The sequence below is a fragment of the Seriola lalandi genome, unplaced genomic scaffold, assembly GCF_002814215.2.
Source record: "Seriola lalandi dorsalis isolate HSWRI2012SDOR001 ecotype SW California unplaced genomic scaffold, Sedor1 jcf7180002055008, whole genome shotgun sequence".
Classification (NCBI taxonomy): domain Eukaryota; kingdom Metazoa; phylum Chordata; class Actinopteri; order Carangiformes; family Carangidae; genus Seriola; species Seriola lalandi.
The window spans coordinates 4,308,203-4,326,725 of record NW_019525551.1 but is presented as its reverse complement, the minus strand read 5'-3'; the positions used below and the strand labels follow the sequence as shown (position 1 = coordinate 4,326,725).

Sequence of the window (18,523 nt, the reverse complement as noted above, 5' to 3'; positions counted from 1 at the left end):
AAAGAAAACTTGCCTCTGCCTTATGTCCCTTATGTCAATGAACCAGGCTAATTCTGTACCTCAAAGCAGGCCAGCCGAAGGAGGATCCTTTTGTTGGTGTAATTGAGTTCAGCATGTTTACACTGATGAAAAATTTAACAACGCACACAACCAGTTTAATCACACTACACTGGCTCATCGGTGCTGCGGTATCCAGAGAGGAGCCACTCACCATTGGCTGCAAGCTATTTCTAGGCAAAAAACTTCCAATGCCTAATTCTGATTGGGTCTTTGAGGTCAGTAAATACATGTTGTGACCCCGAAGGCTTCCATGACGTTGCTAACCCAAGTAAAAACACAAGAAATAGGGATTCATAAGAGGGAATTCTTGTATGATCCAAAAGTGGCCATAGCAACAGATGTTGCTTTGAGGACTGGCTAAGGGTGCTAAGTTTTGCCAATTTCACGAATTAAAAAAATAAAAAATAAAAAAATAATTCAAGGTAAATTTACATAAACTATATTTCATGTTGAGTTTTCAAGCATATCAAAACAGAAAAAATAAGTGATAAATATCAAAATGACCCTATTAAAAACCTTGTTAATTAATTTATGCATTCGTGTCACAGCTAACAACATGACAGCTCATGGCTGCTGGTTGTCATAGTAATGCAATAGACTTTCCTGCTTGTGAGTGAAATGGTGAATGTCATAGCAAGCTATGAAAGGCTCCACCAAACAATTATTTTCATGATCAATTAATCTGCTGATAAATAAATTTGTGGAAAAGCACCCTTCACAGCCTTACTTTCTTTTTTGCAACTAAAATGATTAACTGAATATCAAAATAGTTGCTGATTAACTTTCTTTTGATCAACTAATCAATTAGTCGACTAAATGTTGCAGCTCTAGAGCAAAGATTTGTCACTGTAAGAACTCAAAGAAATGCTGATACATCTCAGCTCTCAACACTGTCTGGGATGATGGGACGCTGGTAAAATGAAAGAAAACAAAATTAGATCAGATTGTGCACTGAAAGTAACCAGACTTTCGGCTTTATGGACAGGTTTTGGCTAGTTGTTGGACAGAGCTATCCATCACTGTCCAATTTTGCACCCAGTGTAATATTGCCTGTTTCAGCTGGTTAGTGTTGGGGGCTACCAAGGAAAAGAAATCTTTGAAATTTACTAACCACTTTGATAACGCAATCTCTTTAGTGGTATAGGGCGGCGGATGTGAATACAATTACATGTTCTGATGAGACAGGGCTTTCTGAAGCCCTAGTAGAACTAATGGAAATGAAAACATGTGATCAGGCAGTTAAACATATTCAAAGTAACAGGTTTGATTCCTCTGACAGTCAGTGGTTGAGCAGAACCACACCAGACACTCAAGTTCCAATTATTTCTTTGACACAGCTGTTTTTTTTTAAGTTTAACCTTTAAAAATGATCCAAGAAGCCACAGACTGTGTTAGGTTAACTCTGGCACCACCCAGTGGACTTACACAAGCCCGCACTGAAACAATTACACCCGTTTTAGTGTCTTGTTTTTTTATTGCCACAATGAAAACTGACCAGTGATTAAGTAGTTAAAGGGTTGGCTCACCATAATAAGAAAAAAAACCAAACATTCTTTAATTTATCTTTAGCAGCTTTGATTTTATTTTCTAAAACATCTGCCTTTGAGATTTCTGCTTCCACCAAATACAAAGTTGGTAAATTCAATTTTGTTTGTGGTGCCCTTGGCATCAAAAAGCTGTACTTAACAATTCAGTCGTGTGCCTTTGAAACAGTGTCCCGGTTACATTTCTACATGGTCTACATATATTAACAGTGTGTTTTGTGGATTATCCCAAGTAACAGGGACATTTCTTTCTAGAAAGATGCTGCTGTTGTTTTTTTATGCTGTGAGCACCAGAAATCAAATTCCACTTATATCCATTGTAATGTGGTGGCAGCAGAAGATATTTCTACACCGTGGCCAATAAAACCAAACCTATCTGCATGAATAGAGACCAGTCAGGGTGAGAGAGAAATATGTTGGTATTTTTAAGCTTAAAGAGCATGACTTTATGATACATAAACAAATACTCAACAGATGAAATAGTGAAGTTAACTTGATCGCTGTCCTCAAAAAGAACCAAAATATCACTGTTTCTAAAGTGCCACTTATAATTTGACAGCTTTGAGGACTTGTGAATCTTTGGTATGTGTGATGTTTGGCTATTACTGTGAAAAGCTAACAAATATACAAAGTTAATGCTGAGATTTGGTACCATGATCAAAAGCGTGGTTGAACGGAGATGTGTGATAAGTGGGGTATTGTCATAAAATGTTATGTTTATACCTTTATCAATTTTATGTACTGAACTGAAGCATCGCAGTGTCTGTTTAGTCCCTTTAACCTTTCTTCACGGTTTTGCATGCAAAAAGGCTTTACACAACTGCTCAAGCAAAAGTATCCAAATAAATTAAAGTCAAGTTCCTCCCAGACAAAGTTGAAGTTCATATGTTCATGAAACATTAAGAATATTGTCCAAGAAGAGGTTTCTCATTTTACTTCCAATGTAGAGAACATCCATGATCTGTGTGTAATCCAACGGCAATAATCCTTCTTCATACTCTCCGTGAGTCTCTTCGTCACAACATCCCAAAATGATAAACCAATATAGTTCAGAAAATTAAAAGCAGTCAATCTGCATACAAGCAGTTCTTGGAAGGGATCTTCAAACAGTAAACAAGGGATATGGCGTGGGAGTCAGATGAATATTAGGATCACAAACAAGAAATATTTGTTATGTGAAGAGCACGATCCAAAACCAATCCACTGCAAGTTCTCAAGTGGCTCTGATGTTTTGACAGGAGTACATAAATCTCGAGAGCAGCACGAAACACTTTGAGATATTCTTATGTTGCTCACGCACATTTGAGTCTCTAAAACCTGCAACACATCTGCAGGACAAGTTTTCAGGGCATATGGAGTTCATTCTGTCACTTTCATATGTGTTCCACCCCTGCCTTTAGATTAGCAAAAAAAAAAAAGCCTGTGCCTGGAAAACTTGCTAATTTTATTCCCTGCAGGGAAGGGATAAATAATAATCTCCAGCGCCTCCACTTCTATAGTTGATGAACACTTGAACACAGCACTTTGTAAGTTCACACCTGCTCCAGTAGAGGTGCTCAGCAGCCAGAAGCAGAGGGGTGTGGCTTTACTGAGGTGGTAATGTGTGTTTGTGGTTTAGAAGTGTTATAGTAAGTAGGATGTTGCTTATTAAGAGCAGGTGTGTTCAGCGACATACCCTGCATTATATGGCATAATAAAAAGAACTGATCATGGCCTAGAGAGCTGACTAGAGCAGTCTCACACATTTATACCTGAGCTCCTCCTCTATTATGAAAACAAAACATTTTAATGCATTTAGACTTTGTCTACTCTTGTAAAGACTTAGTATTCCTACAGCTGGACAGACCTGCACTTCTTTCAGGACAGACGACTGGACGGAGAATAGGGTGGGAGGCAGCTGAGTTGGTTTTCAGGAGGCTACTTTGTAGCAGAATCCCCATCAGGCCTCATGCTGAAGGGCTCCAGGCGCTCGCTTTCAGGCAGCATGTTGTTAAGGCGCTCCATCAGCGGCACCGTCTGGTCGATTCCCATCTGGATGCGTCTCAGGATCATGGACATCTCGTTGACCTTCTGGATCTGCTCTGCATACTTTGCGTAGCGCTTCTGGCGCTCCTGCATTATGCTGAACAAGGTTTCCACTGACAAGTCCATCTGGAAAGAAACAGACGGGAGAGAGACAGAGACTTTTGATGACACTTTGAAGTTACAAAATGGCAAGTACAAGTTTGTAAATGTAAGTAATTGAAAAAAAAAGTGTCTTATAAATATGTAAAGTTTTAGCAAAGCCTTTCCCAAATGCAGCTGTCTTTATCAAATAATCATGGCATAAGCATGTAATCAAAGTTAAGCGCCACATTTGTCAGCTTTTTTGTTATGTGTGGAATATGACTTTAATGATTACTTACATTACTGACATTCAAATAATTGTTTTTCACTAGTTTTTAAACTTACCAATTATTGGGTCTATAAAATGTCAAAAAGGTGAAAAATGTCTCAATAAGTAATGTCGTCAATAGTTTTCCTGAATCTCTATGATGTCTTCAAGTTACATTTCTTGTCTAGTAACACTCCATAACCTTGATAGAAATGTAATTTACAATTCTATAAAACAAAGAGAAGCAGCAAATCTCACATCCGAGAAACTGGAATATGTGAATATTTGGCACTTTTGCTTAATGAATTACTTTAATGATGAATTAATTATGCAACTTGTCGTCAATTTCCCGTAGACTGTAGATGACTGTGGAAATAAAAACATGCTGATACTAGTAGTTTACACATTTCTTTACCATGTTGGCATTAATCCTATCCATTCCATAAGGAACAAAAATATAGTTACATTGTTGTTTTTGGACTGAACAGTTATACAGCCTGTAGACTAAATATCCATTGCTGTTCTACGGTATTCTTACCTCTTTGATCCTCTTGACCAGGGCGTTCTGGTCGAAGGCCACGGCCTCAGCACACTGGTGTAGGTGGTCCTGGTAGCGGATGCAGAGCTGCAGAACCTGAGCAGCATCCAGCCTTTCCAGACACACACTGCTGGGTGACGTCTGGCCACTCAGCACTCCTGTGCAGAGAGAAGTGCAAAGGACTTACATGGACTTGTCGGAACAGAATAACACTTGACAAGAGCATAACACTAGGCAATTATTGTAATTCGCACAGGATCTGACAGAACTACCCTTCCTGCTATTTCAGGAGTGTGCCAACACAGGAAACTTGGCTCATTATCCACCTTCTAACACAGTGCTAATGAGTTGCAGTGACAATTAGCTTCACTACACAGAATTTGAAAAAGGACCTGTGGGGACTGGTTGCAAATAAGATGAAACTGTCAGCGCCTTCATGTGAAAACTGAAATGGTAGAAGTCAGACAAAAGATCTGCACACTGTACTCAGCACACCTATGCTCTTCATGAATCTAATTCATCAGAGTAATATTTCAATCAAGTCAATGAACATTTCTTGGGCTTCATAAATGTACATATTTTATCTTAAAGCATACAATACCTGCCAGAGAATATGGGATTTCTGCTGTGGGTGAGGGTGAGCACTTGTGGACTGAAGTGTGTTTTTGTAAGATTCATGCTTAGTTATCTGTTTATCAGGTACATGTAGCTACAACTAGGGCAGTCTACACCCCTGCAATTTATCCTATCTTCATAGAGGTTAAATCGAACAGGTTTTGTTGAAACAACAAACTATTCTCTCTAAAACAACCACAAAAACTTGATATTAAAATTGTATTGTAACTGTAAATTGTATTAGTTTTGGATAGGTGTACCAAACAAACTGTCTCAAAGATGACACTAAAATTGTTGTCAACAACTGGGGAAATTAAATGGTACCTTTCAAAAGTGGCTGGAAGGTGGGTATTTCTTGAAGCTTTATGACATCTGGGTCATTGTGGATATTCCGCATAGACTGGGTCCCCTGGGCCACAACCACAATATCATCCATCTTTGCCTTCTGCTTAGCTGGAGATGGCACCACTGCAACGACAACATTTCTGGTAATATAAACAGGCACAAATTACTTATAACAAGTACTATGGTTTACACTGATCCATCCATACAGGTAAAAGAAGAAATGGCACAATGGAGAAATACTCTTATTACAAGTAAAAACACAATATCCAAAATCTAATGAAAGTAAAAGTAGAGCTGCAACGATTAGTCAATTAATCAATTAGTTGATTGACAGAAAAATAATTGGCAACTATTAGGATAAAGTTAATGGTTTCTGTGACATTTTCTTTTTCTTTTAAATAAAAATTGTCAAAATTTTCCCATTTCACCTTTTTAAATGTGAAAATCTGGTTTCCTGAGTTTTCTATAAAAGTTAACTCAATATATTGAGTTTCATACTGTTTATCAGGAAAAACATGACATTTGAAGAAGCCACACTGGGCTTTGGGAAATTATCATGGACATTTTCTTGACCAAATTACTGACTGATTAATCAAGAAAATAATTTACAGATTAATTTACATTAAAATTAATGTTAGTTACAGCCCCACACAGAAATATACACAGCCGGTGTCAAAAACATTAATTATGCAGATGGTGCAGTTAGGGAAACCTATTACATTTAATGAAGTATTAACATGTTAGAAGATTATAATATTTTCATTACGCAGAAAGTAACTGGAATCTGTAGCTGCCAACTAAATATAGCGCAGATGTAGTAAGAAATACATCTCACTTTAAGGTGTAGTGAAGTAGGAGTGAAACTTGAGGATAAAATGTGAATACTCGAGTAAGGAAATACTCACAGTACTGCAGTAACTTTATTTTTTACCTTACTTTCTATAAATACCAGTGACAATGTTGGACTGCCACTTTACAGCAATTCTGCAATAAACCTTGGTTTACCTATGCAGAAACCAACCACTGAATGTTAAGTTTTTTCTTTTAAGTTGTAGAGGATAGTCTTACCTGATGAGCTGTAATCGGAGTGTTTGTGCTCCGCTTCTCCGCTCTGCTCAGCTCCCATGGTGCTAACGTCGGGCTAGCAAGCTAGCACTTAGCTTCCGTCAACGTTTCCAGAAAGTGCAGCGAATTAACCACGAATATGTTGATGATAGACCGACTACACAGACTTCACAGGACCTCCAAACACGTTCGCGCTGACAACGAGGCTACCATGTCGATAGGAGAGGAACTGAAAGCCAGGGTTGTTGGCTGCTTTAGGATTTCAATGCTAGCTATGTCAGCTAACGGTTAGGTACCAACTGTTACCGCTACAGTTTACTAGCTAACCGGCTACTAAACGTTTATTTAAGACAACTGAATTATAACCCCGGCGATTATTGACACCCGCGTAGTTTAAATAATTAACCAATCTTTGTATTAACGTTATATGACACAACAGAAATGACTGACTTTAGTTCACGACGAGGCAACACTTCCGTAAATATTGATCACGGGGTCTGACCTTTGCTTGTATCCAGGATCCAGACCAAAGCATTACCGCCCCCTGCTGCTGAAGCCTCACAAACAACAGGGTTTCTGCAGCGTTAAATTAAATTTACGCATTTTACGACCTTTTAATACCACACTGAATGCAGTTTAAGTACATTAATTTGTTGACCTTCCTATCATGTTTTTGCCAGTACTTCCCAGCTGTATACAAAAATAATTCCTGCTGATATAATTAATAAATGTGACCTGGACCCACGTATGGACTACTGGACAGGTCCACAGGCTTCCTGGTCCAGAGCCTCTGTATGAAGTTACTGTTCATATTAATTGTTTTAAAGTCACAAAACTCAGTTAAAAGTCTGCTAAGACAAAAAAATTCCAAGATACAAAACGACCACAAAACCACAGAGACATAAAATACTCACAAGACATAAAATGACACAAATGACCACAACAAATCTTTAAAAAAAATAGACACAAAACCAGAGACACAAAATGGCAAGTCACAAGCACAGAGATTAAAAAAATGACCAGTCAATAAATGACCACATAGACCCTTGAAGACCTCAAAGAGACACAAGACTATCACAACTCCCACCCAACCACAAAGAAACACAAAACAACCAGACACACTGAATGACCACGCTGAGACCCTTAAAGACCATAAGGAGACACAGAATGCCAAATAATGCAATATCTTTCTGTTTAGGGGTCCTACATATGAGGGGTGGGAGGTCCTCTTACTCATCTATGCTCATTAGCCCTTCGTCTCATAATCCATCCACACTTGGCCCTTAAAGTAAAACTTCCAACTTTCTAGTGTAAACCTACCTGTGACTGGCTTACACCTCGAGAAAATAATATACATCAAAAAAAGACCACACAGCATCTTCACCTCTGTAGATTTAATGAATAGGACACAAGTCAAGCTGAAAAGCATAACTCAAATACAAAACAATTTAAGAAACAATTACTGAAACAAGATAGTAATATATACTAACATGTATCACATTGGAATGACATGGAACATCCTACAGGATAAACAACAACCATTAACATTTAAGCACCACTGTATTTAAGTTCCATCATCGCTCGGTTATTCTTCCCTTGTCACCTCTCAGTCTTGTTATTGACCAAATTTGCGTGTACATGTGGGTTAATGTTAACATACAGAAATCCAATCAAATGCTCAATACCTTGAAATTTATCACATTGGAATGACATGGAACATCCTAGAGGATAAACAACAAATGCTCAATTTAAACTGATTTAAACTGTTACCCCAGTAAACTGATTCAATGAAATACTACTTTAGCTACTTTGCCTTTATATTTAGTCAAAAGCTACAAACATTTAGAACTGATGCGGCCAATGAAAATAAAGGCAAGAGAAACACAACGATTGCTTCACACAAGTGACCACTAGCTACATGAATCCTGTCTTTTGTCCACTCTCTTCTCCGTGTGAGTCTGTTTCTCATCTTCCCCATCTTCTTCAGCCAGAGGGTAGAGTCGCAGGTCCAGGGTTAGGATGCGGCTGAACATGTGTTCATCAAACTGTGAGGAATACACAAACAATATAGTAACCGCATTGTCATGTAATACAGAAATGAAGAGTTCCTCTACAATTTCCAACTTATCATAAACATTTGTTACATCTGAGTAGACTCCCAGCAAAGCGTCTGCCTTGGAGAAAAACTCCTCTTTCAGGGAGATGACAATGATCTGCATGTTCCCTCTGGACTCCTCCCTGATGAAACTGGTCACCTGGATGCAAACAAAACACCCACACAAGATATGTACAAATACAATCCATGAACATAACATAGTAATAATAATAATAATAATAATACATTTTATTTAAAGGCGCCTTTCTTGGCACTCAAGGACACCGTACAGAGTTACACAAATTGAGATTAAAAACACATTAAGAAGAAGCAACAATAAAAATGAAATATAAAAATAAAAATAATAGAAAAGTGACAGAGCAATTGGCATCAGATGGAAAAGGCAGTTTTAAACAGATGTATTTGAGTTGTGATTTGAAATGGGGGAATGAATCGATATTTCTGAGTTGGGGTGGTAGTAGATTCCAGAGACGGGGAGCAGAGCAGCTGAATGCTAGTAGGATAGTAGTGCAAAGCTGAACACACAAAACCTAATATAACACTTTAACAACTACATGTATGACATTATACTGTTTGGACATGTTTTTATGTTCCATGAGCTGTGACTTTTATGTCCAACACAGTTTACCTTGCAAGTGAAATTGATTTCATCGCACAAACTATGTTGCCAGAAAGCCAAAGAGCACTAACTGCTCTGACACACAAATAAATCTATATCTATTAATAGCATATATGGATGTTATTTTTAGTGTATAAAATATCAGAAAAAGTCAAAATCCCCATCACAACCTCCCTTAACTCAAGGTGACACTGGTTTTATCCTATCGACCGTCCAAAACCCAAAGATGATATAAAACAGAGAAAAGTAGTAAATCCGCACGTTGGACAGCATGGAATCAAAGTGTATTGGCATTTTGAATGATAAATTAGTTAAACATGTAATAACAGATGGTTTTGGCCACTTTGTGGCAGCAGGACCACATTGTGAACACAACATTAATATATCATCACTTTTTAGGTTGATATATCATGAGGTTGTTGTAGCCAACAGTTCTTTACAAATCTTTGCTTCGCAAATCCAGCTGTTACAGACCAACATTATCATTGATTTGGAGTCGTGCCTCTAGTCACCTGGATAATCGAAGTATAACATTCACTGTTCTGTTTTAATTTCTACCAACTCCTGAGGGAAATGTCTGGCTCTTTCGCTGCTTTATCTTCTCTTTTAGCTGCACTATGTTCACCAGCTAGTCACTAACTGTGTCTGGCTGCTGTTTGGTGCTAAGCAGGTAGTAGACCAGCTGGATGCAGCTGGAAACTTACCTTGCTGATGTTGGTGTTGTCCAAGGCTGCGTCCACTTCATCCAGGATGAAGAAAGGAGCAGGTCGGAAGCTGAGAGAAATGACACAAACACCAGCATGCCAAGCAGAACAGATATACTCAACCAGTCACATTGGTCTAATCTCAAAGCCACAGCTTATCGATCGTAGATGACTAATGCAACGAGATTAGAAAATGTGGGTCGAGTGCTTCAGAAGGAAACTATCAGTCAAAAGAGGTTAAAAAAAAAAAAAACTTTAACGAAGAACAATTATTTCAGTACAAAAGAAAATAAGAAAATAGCAGCAGCAGAATGGGACTCAGGAGATGTCAAGTGTCTCTTTAGAGGAGAGTTTTTTGCATAAAGTTGACGATGTGAAAGAGGAGAGGATCAAAAGGCTCTCCACATTACAAAGCCTTTACTTTATTAGTCCATTCATCAGTTTAAAAACTCATGTTCATTACAAGCTAAGTACCCCCAGCCAACTGTTATTTTTTCCCCCAAGAAGAAATTAAAGTTTCTGAAAGATATTTCATGGTGTGTCAACAGCTGTGCAGCAATTCCTTTTGTTTTGTTTTGTTCTGAACTTCTGTTGGGGGTAATTATCCAGCTGTCCAGCTCACAGTTTAGGCTGAGGAAACACTGATTTTGTTAAATTATTTTGGGAATCAGGGTGGTAACACGTTAATCTGTCATTAAAGACAAGTTTTTATGATTATTCTACTCATTATGTGGCGCTATTACAGCAATTTCTATGTGATTTCTTTATCTAATTTTCTGTAATTTTCCATCTTCAACTTTTATAATGTGCTGTATTGTGATTTAATGTAATCTAGTCTGTTGTATGGAGCTTCCAGGATTACCTGTGGATGGCAAATACCAGGGCCAGAGCAGCAATGGCCTTTTCTCCACCAGACAGATTGTCCATTGACATGTAGCGTTTCCCCGGCGCCACACAGTTGTAGTTAATTCCTCCGAGGTATGGCTCATCTGTATTGTCTGCACTCAGAATGGCCTGGAACACATACACAGTCTCTTTTAATTTCTTTTATCGGAACCTCATCTTGTCTGTTTCATGTAACTGTTTCATGGCTAAATTATGAAAATGTAAATGAAAACCAGTGGGGATGATGAGATCTGGACTGAGTAAGTAATGCTACTGCCAACAAGCTAGAAAAATATTTAAGAATATTTAATAAGTTCAATTGAATACCATATACTGCCTCAGGCCTTTTTGAGGAAACAAATACTAAAGAAATCAATACTTTTTAAGTCTTATCAATACCCGCAGATACTCTTTAACACCATGTGCAATGTCCAGTATTACTGAGAATTATGTATTGTTCACACAGTTTATCCTTAGCTGAACTCAACAGTGCCTGTTCAATGTTCAGTATGAAGTGCACACATAACCTACTGGTTATTAGGCCAAACAAGTTAGTCAAGTAAAGTTGAGTAAGGCTTATGTTAACAGAACTTTTTACATACATGACAGTGGGGAAGGGAAAAAAATGCAGATGAATACAATAAAAGCAGAAAAACTTGTATGTTTGTTTCTGAGATTGAGGTTTGTTTGCTTCACCTGAGCGCTGCTATTCCTGCAAATTCTTTTATAGATCTGGTCAATAACGACAGACACATGCTCAAAGCACTGGCTGAACAGGTGAAAGCGCCGGGCTTTGACTTGCTCAAACTCCTGGCTGCACTTCCTGGCTAATTTGGTGCTGGCATCAAAGGCTGAGTGAGAGGGAGGAAATTCAGTTACTTCAGTTATCATACTCAGTATTATTATTACAACAGGTAGAAATCCCATGTGGGAATAAAAGCTTAAATATATCAAATAAGTGGTTTTGATTGGCAAACATTTTTGCAGAGATTATAGTAGTTGTATTCCACCTATCAAGCATTTAATTTCGAAATTAAACCTTGATAGATGAAAAATGAAATACCTTCCGTCACCCCCTGTAACTTGTCCTTCACCTCCCTCATCTTTTCCAGAGCTTTCAGATTGGGGACAGTGGTGCGATGCAGCACTTCCTCAGTGGATGACACAGACTCCTTCAGCTTCTCTAGGTAAGCCTCCACCTCCTCCTCTCCCTGTAAACTCTGTGTAAAGAAATATTCAGTGGAAGAAAGTGCTTTGCAAATGTTTTGGTACCTGCTGGTCATATGAATAAACAGCACTGAGAGAGGATTAGGATAATGATGAAGCTTGATGTCTCACCCTGAACTCTGCCTCCAGTTCAGAGTAATCAATGACTAGCTGTGCCTCTCTCTCGTAGATGTCCATGGTGGCTGAAGTGCTTTCCGATTCTGTGTCCAGCTGCACAAACCACAAACATCAGTCATTAGGTAACAATGACACCTAAAGTCCTTTCCTTACTTTTTTGGTTTCCTAAAACTAAACTAAAAAGTCTTAGTCTTCATTGCTTCATAATATGGGGATTGCTACAGCGTCTTTTATTAAATTCAAAATATGAAAATTTCAGCTAAAATTAACATTCAGGACATTTCCAAAACTGCACAGCGCTGTGGTTGGAATGACATCAGAAGAGACAAAGAACCATCAGTTGTCAAAGCAGACTTCTTCCCCCTACCTGCACCTCACTGATTTCATTCAGGCTCCCTGACAGCAGAGTGATGGGCAGACCCTGGATCTTGCAGGCCAGCAGTAAGTTGTGTTTGGCCAGACGTTTCTGCTCCAAAGCTGTCTCTGCAGTCATCACCTCCAGCTGAAGCTTCACCAACTCTCTGAGAGAAAGAGAGACAGAAAAAAGTTTGGTACTTTGTTCTGATCTTATTTGTTGCTGGGTATCAGTATTAAAATGGGAGATGAGGAGATGTTTTAAAAAGCAAAATATTTTGTGTCAGCAAAAAAAAATCATTAATACCCTCCCACTTTTTATCAGTACCAGCCTGTGTTATACCCTGCGCTAATATCATATTTCAACCAGAAACTCATCACATTGCAGATGCAAAATTGTATATATATATATATATAAAAAAAAAATGTCATAACTCGTCATAATTGAAAACATGGTTGCTTTAAAGTTATGTTTTTACAAATACCAATGATGAAAACAAACTTTCAGTTTCATCAGAAAACATTCACATCCTAGATTAAGTAGTTCTCCAGCATTATTCTTTGTAATAACGGACCACTCAATCCATTCATCAGCAGTAACAGGTTCAAATGTTGTGATTTTACCTATTGGTGGTGGTTATAGATTGTTTACTCCTGGGCATAACTATGTTCAATGTTACATTTAACAATCAACAGTATACACTGCTGTTCATAGTGTCTCTCTCTCTCTCCTCCCCCACCCCCCCTTTCTCCTCTGAACCCAACCGGTCGAGGCAAAGCCTGGAGTTGCCGTCCATCTGCAGTAGTGAGACCTGCCTGCATGCAGGGAAACACGAGGCAGGATGGTGTCCAAACGAATATTCCACATGAACTGAGCAAAAAGTGTGATTGGTTGTGACACAATTTGTAAACAGAAGACAGCATTGTGGGGGAAGTTTAGTGGCGAGCAGACAAACATCAGAAAGAATCTTCAAAGCGGCAGAAAGATACAACTGATACAACGGATCACAACTTCTGGTCAGCACTTTCAGAATAAAGTCAGAGCAGAAACAGAATGCAGAGATTTGTGAGATGGGCCTTTGAGTTGAAGTGACAGCCTTTTTGTCTAGGCAACTATATGCACAACCAGTCATAGTGATTGTAAGGTCAACTAAATCTGTGGTAAGACTCATGATGCAGATCGTGATGCTACCTAAACAGATTGTTATAGGGTCTTTTGGCCAGATCGCCCTCCCGTACAGTATACTGCATGTACCCGTCAGAGGGAAAACCTCTGCAAAAGCAGCAGTTGCAGTATTAATAGTAATGGTAGTAGTAGCAGCAGCACAATAACAGTAGCCACAGCACTAGTGATGTTAGTTTGCAGTGTTACTTGTTGATCTCTTGAAGACTGTGAATTTTCTGGTCCAGCTCAGCTTTGGCAGCGGCCACTTGGCTCTTCTTAGAGAGCAGCTGGTTCTTCAGCTCCATCAGTTTCTTCTGAACTTCCTCCACTGCCACCAGCAGCTTCTCCTCATCCTGCAGGGGAACAGAAACATGCAATGGCCAAAGGTTTGATCTCAGCCAGAGTGTGTCATGCAACATCCAAGAAGTATATACTAAACCCTTAATTACAGATCTGGAAAGGGATTAATATTCGAGGGGGAGGTGGCTAATCATTTTTGCTATGCTGTTTTGAAACTAAACCTGTCATTCTGCAAAGCATTTGACCCACTGCCACGTTACAAGAGGTCGTCTAACAAGTAAACTGCTGTATATCAACATTAACACTGAATGGAAAGCCTGAGATCATTACCCTCGTCTGCTCTGCAATGGTTCTCTCCTCCTTGTTGATGGTCTCCTCCATTTTGTGGATCTTCTTCTTCTGCTGCTTCAGTTGCTCTTGCTCATACTCAAGCTGAGCATTCAGACGAGCAAACTGACTCTCAAACTCCAGCCTGAAGAGAGAAATGTATGATGCATCAAGGTCTTTATGCTGCAAAATACATGAGAGCCTGCAGACACGCCGGACAAATACTGTAACTCTACAATGTTAGTAAGTATGAAAAACATGGACAAAATTGAAATGCATGTTTGTTGTAATTGTATTTTAGAAAATCACATAGAATTAAATTAAAACACAATAAAATGAAGATTCATATAGAAAAAAGAAAACTGACAAGGAACTTGAACTGAATTTTACTGTATTACACACAGTTGGTGACTAAAGACTTGTAATTGTATTAAAAGGACCAACTAAAACATTTTCTATCATCATTTTCATGGCAATTATTTGTAAATCACACAAACATCCTAAATTTTAAAATATATTATTGGAAAGCTTTGTACCTAATTTTTTAAAAGCTAATCCACCATAAAGGGATTTGTCATAAAATATTCATCACAGGTTTGGCAGGTTGAGTTTAGCACATGTGACAGAGAAAATACTGGTGTGTGGTTGTCATACTGTTTCTTGTCAAGCTCAGTCAGCAGTTTCAGGTGCTCCTGCTCATACTCTCGGATACTGTCCACACCGATCTCAGCACAGAAGTCAGAAAACACCACGTCCTCTATCTGGATACACAGATAATCTACACCGTAACAACCACAAGACTGGGGCTGGTGAAGGATTTGGCTGTTAAGTTGTCCTCTGGCCAAAAGAGCAGGGGGCCAGTGAAATACTCTTATTCAACAGCTGAAAAAATCATTTTGAATTTGGAGTTAAAGAGACATAGGGGCAACAATGCCTTTTTTAACACCTAGTGTAATGACCTGTGGAAATGATGTCAACTCATAACAATGTGTTGAGGCATTATATAATTATCAGGTTTATTTAATGAAATTGTTTAATTATAAGGCTTTTTTATCTTCACATTAATACAAGAAATGTAGAGACTGAGAAATTATTGCAAAAATAAACTGCAGTCAGAATCAACATGCGTGAACAGGATGTTAAGCTCTGTAGACAGACGTACCTGGTCAATCTGGTCTCTGATCTTCTTCATCTCTGCGTCCTTAACACTTTCCTGCTGCATCTGGATCTGAGAGTCCAGGTTTGCTAGTTCACTCTCTATACGAGAAATATCCTGAAAACCACAGCCACAGACAAGGACAAGGAACAATAAATACTGTCAATCTGAAACTGCTCCAGTGTTGTCATGACATATCCTTGTACTAATAATTTGCTTTGTTATTCAATGTTAGTGACATTAATAGTAAAAGTGATAGTGACACATCTGTGGCATTGGTTTACACATACACACACAGTAAGGAAAAGTAAATAAGCCTTTTTTTTTAAAGAATCATACCGCTTGGCATTTGAGGATGGTTGTTTTCCGAAGGTTTTCCAGCTCAGTTTTTGAGTATTTGAGGCGGGTCTGTGCACCCTGAGCCTGAGCAACGATCTGTTTCAGGTCTGACTCCTTCCGCTTCAGCCTCATCAGATCCTGTCATAAAAAACACAGCAGGACTGTTTACTGGGAATTAACTCTTCTATCTGTATACAGTAATGGAAATCAACCAAAATAATTAAAGTCTTTTGGTTACTACTACTTAGATCATGTGACTCACGCGCAGCTCAGCTGTCAGTTGTTCCTTGCGTTCCCTCAGCCGTGTCATGTCCTTCTCATCCCAGCAGCGGGCTTTGTTCCGCAGGTCACTGGAGCCTCCAGAGATCACACCTGACTTTGCAAACAGTGTCCCGTCCAGCGATACAGTCTACAGAAAACACTTAAGTTTAAAATATCTGCTGCCAGAAAAGGCCAACATGTTAGCAAGTAAGTTATTAATTAAAGGCTCTAGTTTGTAATACTAGAAAGGCCTGTTTAGCCTGTAGTGTTCCCTCTTACTTATAGTTTGTATTTTTACCAGTCAGTCAGTGGGAGTTTCACTTAGGTAGCTGTATGCGACTTTCCTTCTCTTTTTTGTTTGTGTAGTAATCAATTTAGTAAGATCTTGTTCAATGTATATTTCAATATATTGTCAGGTATAATTAATGGAGATGGACATAAACTCAAATCGTGACTGAACCAAATAAAATGTTTGTACTTTTGTTGTTACGTGCATGACTGAACTTACCTTAAGGCGCTCCTGCCTGTCAAAGGCCACACTCCGAGCTTCTTTGATTGTCTCACACACCAAGGCGTTGCCACAGACAAACTGAATCACTCTTCTCAGCTGGGTGGCACCTGTGGCAGTATTACCCTGGACAACATCCACCACCATCTTGGCACCTGGCACCTGCCGCAGTCGCTCATTCAGAGGACTTACCTGGGCACACAAGAGTGATGGTTATCATTGACGCTAGGTACTGTAAGCATGTGTACTACTCTGCAAAGGGAAACAAATTCTGCATGGATTCAAAAGCATGTCTTGAGGTTTTCCATTTTCAACCACACAAAAATAGTCAGGACTCACTTTGGAAACGGTTTCAACTTACATCCAAGAAGTCAACGGGTAGGAAGGTTTCAGGTTCGACTCGCTCCTGCTTCATGAAACAAATACATTCCCGGGCCACTTTTTCTGTGGCCACCACAATAGCATTCATGTAGCGGCCAAACACCTTGGTGACAGCCAGCTGGTACTTCTTATGGATGGGACTGCACAAGTCAGAGAGACGACCATACTGGAAAGGAAATGTAAAAAAACTACTTCAGAATTTCCACAGATTAAATGAAGAAAATGATGTATGATATTGCCAAACAATTGGTTGACATTTCTTTCAAATTATGCAGCCAGACTTTATGACTTTTATGAAAGGATCAGAAAATGCACAGTTTCTTTTTATTTGTAGGGATTGCTAGCTTTCAGAAAACTAAATTTAGGCTTGAATGATATAATTTCTCCTCCTACTGCCTGTCTGTCTCTTACCACAGTGTCAGGGTAGAATCTACGGAGCTTCTCTAGCAGCTCTTTGCGCTGCAGCTGGCGTCTGCTCTCCTGGCTGTCCACACGGGCGCTACCCAGCTCCTCCAGCACCTGACTCAGCTCCTGGTTCACCTCCTCGCTGCGCTGGCGGCCCCGCTGCAGCTCTGCATTCAGACTCTGCTCCTGCTGTCGGTACTCCTCGAGGGATGACCTGAGAGACATACCGCTTTTATAACATACACTCAGTTTCCTTCTGTGATTACATCCTAATGTCAAAGTATTTAATTTGTCACTGATAAGTCAGTCAGGGAGAGTCTGACAGGTTTTCACTAGCTGGCATGAGGTAATAGGAGTTTACACAACATACGTGCATGTCTTGGTGTACTCCTCCAGCTTCTCTGCTCTACGTGTCAAATCTTCCAGCTGACTCTGGGTGTTCCTGATGCCGACCTACAGCAGACAATGTTACAAGTGTGGTATAATTAAGGATATATTCATCAGATTCAGTAGTGTGAAACGTGTGATTTTTTTCACCAGCTGTTCAGTCTGTGAATATTTATGAACTTGAAAAGATGTGTTGTTTCAGCAGAAATGTGTCTCCTACAGTACCTCCACTTCCTTCTTTCTGCGCTGGTCGAAAGCCAACTTTTCATAGTCTGCTCTCACTTCCCAGTGCAATTTCTCTGCCTGCTGGCTGAGGACAGCCCCCTGCTTTCGGGCCAGCTCCTTCAGCTCTTTGTATCGCTCTAACTGTAGCAGAAATACATCCAAAAACATGATAAGGACATTACAACAATGTCACTTTTTTGCTTATTTGTCCCCAGTGCTTTCAAGCTAGCTGCTCGACTAAGCTATCTGTTATTTAATACCAATTAAGACAAACCCCCCCCCAAAAAACAAGACAAGAACATGAAAAAAATGAAAAGAAACCGACTTTTATTAAAACACGGAAGTTCATTTTCTACCTTGTGAAAATATATGTGGCAAAAAATAGCATTAACTGTGAAGAAATCTGTGCAGTGTTTCCTCTACATTCATTTAGCAGTAGCGACCCGCCACTGCTAAATCATAGCCGCCACGCCTTCAAATTTCTTTCTTTTTTTTTTTTTTTTTAT

General features: G+C 39.2%; 2 protein-coding genes across 3 annotated transcripts in view; both read right to left on the bottom strand.

Moving 5' to 3' along the window:
- Positions 1 to 1,514: 1,514 nt before the first annotated feature.
- On the bottom strand, positions 1,515 to 7,029 carry borcs5 (BLOC-1 related complex subunit 5). Of its 2 annotated transcripts, none has more exons than XM_023397413.2 (4): positions 6,545 to 7,029; positions 5,456 to 5,616; positions 4,517 to 4,674; positions 1,515 to 3,755 (listed from the first exon to the last, which is right to left on the bottom strand). In XM_023397413.2, exons 2-4 carry the CDS (start codon positions 5,565 to 5,567, stop codon positions 3,522 to 3,524), a joined length of 504 nt encoding a protein of 167 aa, XP_023253181.1. In that variant the 5' UTR covers positions 5,568 to 5,616; positions 6,545 to 7,029; the 3' UTR covers positions 1,515 to 3,521. The 2 variants fall into 2 exon arrangements, with proteins under 2 accessions (XP_023253181.1, XP_023253180.1); XM_023397412.2 differs by having other exon boundaries at positions 5,456 to 5,599.
- An 891-nt stretch (positions 7,030 to 7,920) lies between these two features.
- Positions 7,921 to 18,523, bottom strand: part of smc1b (structural maintenance of chromosomes 1B) — a 17,168-nt gene continuing 6,565 nt past the window's right edge. The window contains exons 7-25 of the mRNA XM_023397339.2: positions 18,018 to 18,158; positions 17,776 to 17,858; positions 17,412 to 17,619; positions 16,981 to 17,166; positions 16,620 to 16,811; positions 16,113 to 16,259; positions 15,851 to 15,988; positions 15,518 to 15,628; positions 15,010 to 15,116; positions 14,359 to 14,500; positions 13,936 to 14,081; positions 12,577 to 12,730; positions 12,204 to 12,302; positions 11,929 to 12,085; positions 11,562 to 11,716; positions 10,843 to 10,994; positions 9,981 to 10,050; positions 8,686 to 8,796; positions 7,921 to 8,586 (exon numbers count right to left, since the gene is read on the bottom strand). Of these exons, the coding sequence (XP_023253107.1) occupies positions 8,452 to 8,586; positions 8,686 to 8,796; positions 9,981 to 10,050; positions 10,843 to 10,994; positions 11,562 to 11,716; positions 11,929 to 12,085; positions 12,204 to 12,302; positions 12,577 to 12,730; positions 13,936 to 14,081; positions 14,359 to 14,500; positions 15,010 to 15,116; positions 15,518 to 15,628; positions 15,851 to 15,988; positions 16,113 to 16,259; positions 16,620 to 16,811; positions 16,981 to 17,166; positions 17,412 to 17,619; positions 17,776 to 17,858; positions 18,018 to 18,158 (2,634 nt within the window). The 3' untranslated portion in view covers positions 7,921 to 8,451. The remainder of the gene's footprint in view (positions 8,587 to 8,685; positions 8,797 to 9,980; positions 10,051 to 10,842; positions 10,995 to 11,561; positions 11,717 to 11,928; positions 12,086 to 12,203; positions 12,303 to 12,576; positions 12,731 to 13,935; positions 14,082 to 14,358; positions 14,501 to 15,009; positions 15,117 to 15,517; positions 15,629 to 15,850; positions 15,989 to 16,112; positions 16,260 to 16,619; positions 16,812 to 16,980; positions 17,167 to 17,411; positions 17,620 to 17,775; positions 17,859 to 18,017; positions 18,159 to 18,523) is intronic.

What these genes read in the sequence shown, in the direction of transcription:
- borcs5 (XM_023397412.2), bottom strand. Translation starts at nt 6,602, where the DNA reads ATGGGAGCTGAGCAGAGCGGAGAAGCGGAGCACAAACACTCCGATTAC. An exon ending in CTCCGATTACAGCTCATCAG is followed by an intron (nt 5,600 to 6,544) that starts GTAAGACTATCC and finishes TTGTCGTTGCAG; the next exon opens with TGGTGCCATCTCCAGCTAAG. An exon ending in CTTCCAGCCACTTTTGAAAG is followed by an intron (nt 4,675 to 5,455) that starts GTACCATTTAAT and finishes CTCTCTGCACAG; the next exon opens with GAGTGCTGAGTGGCCAGACG.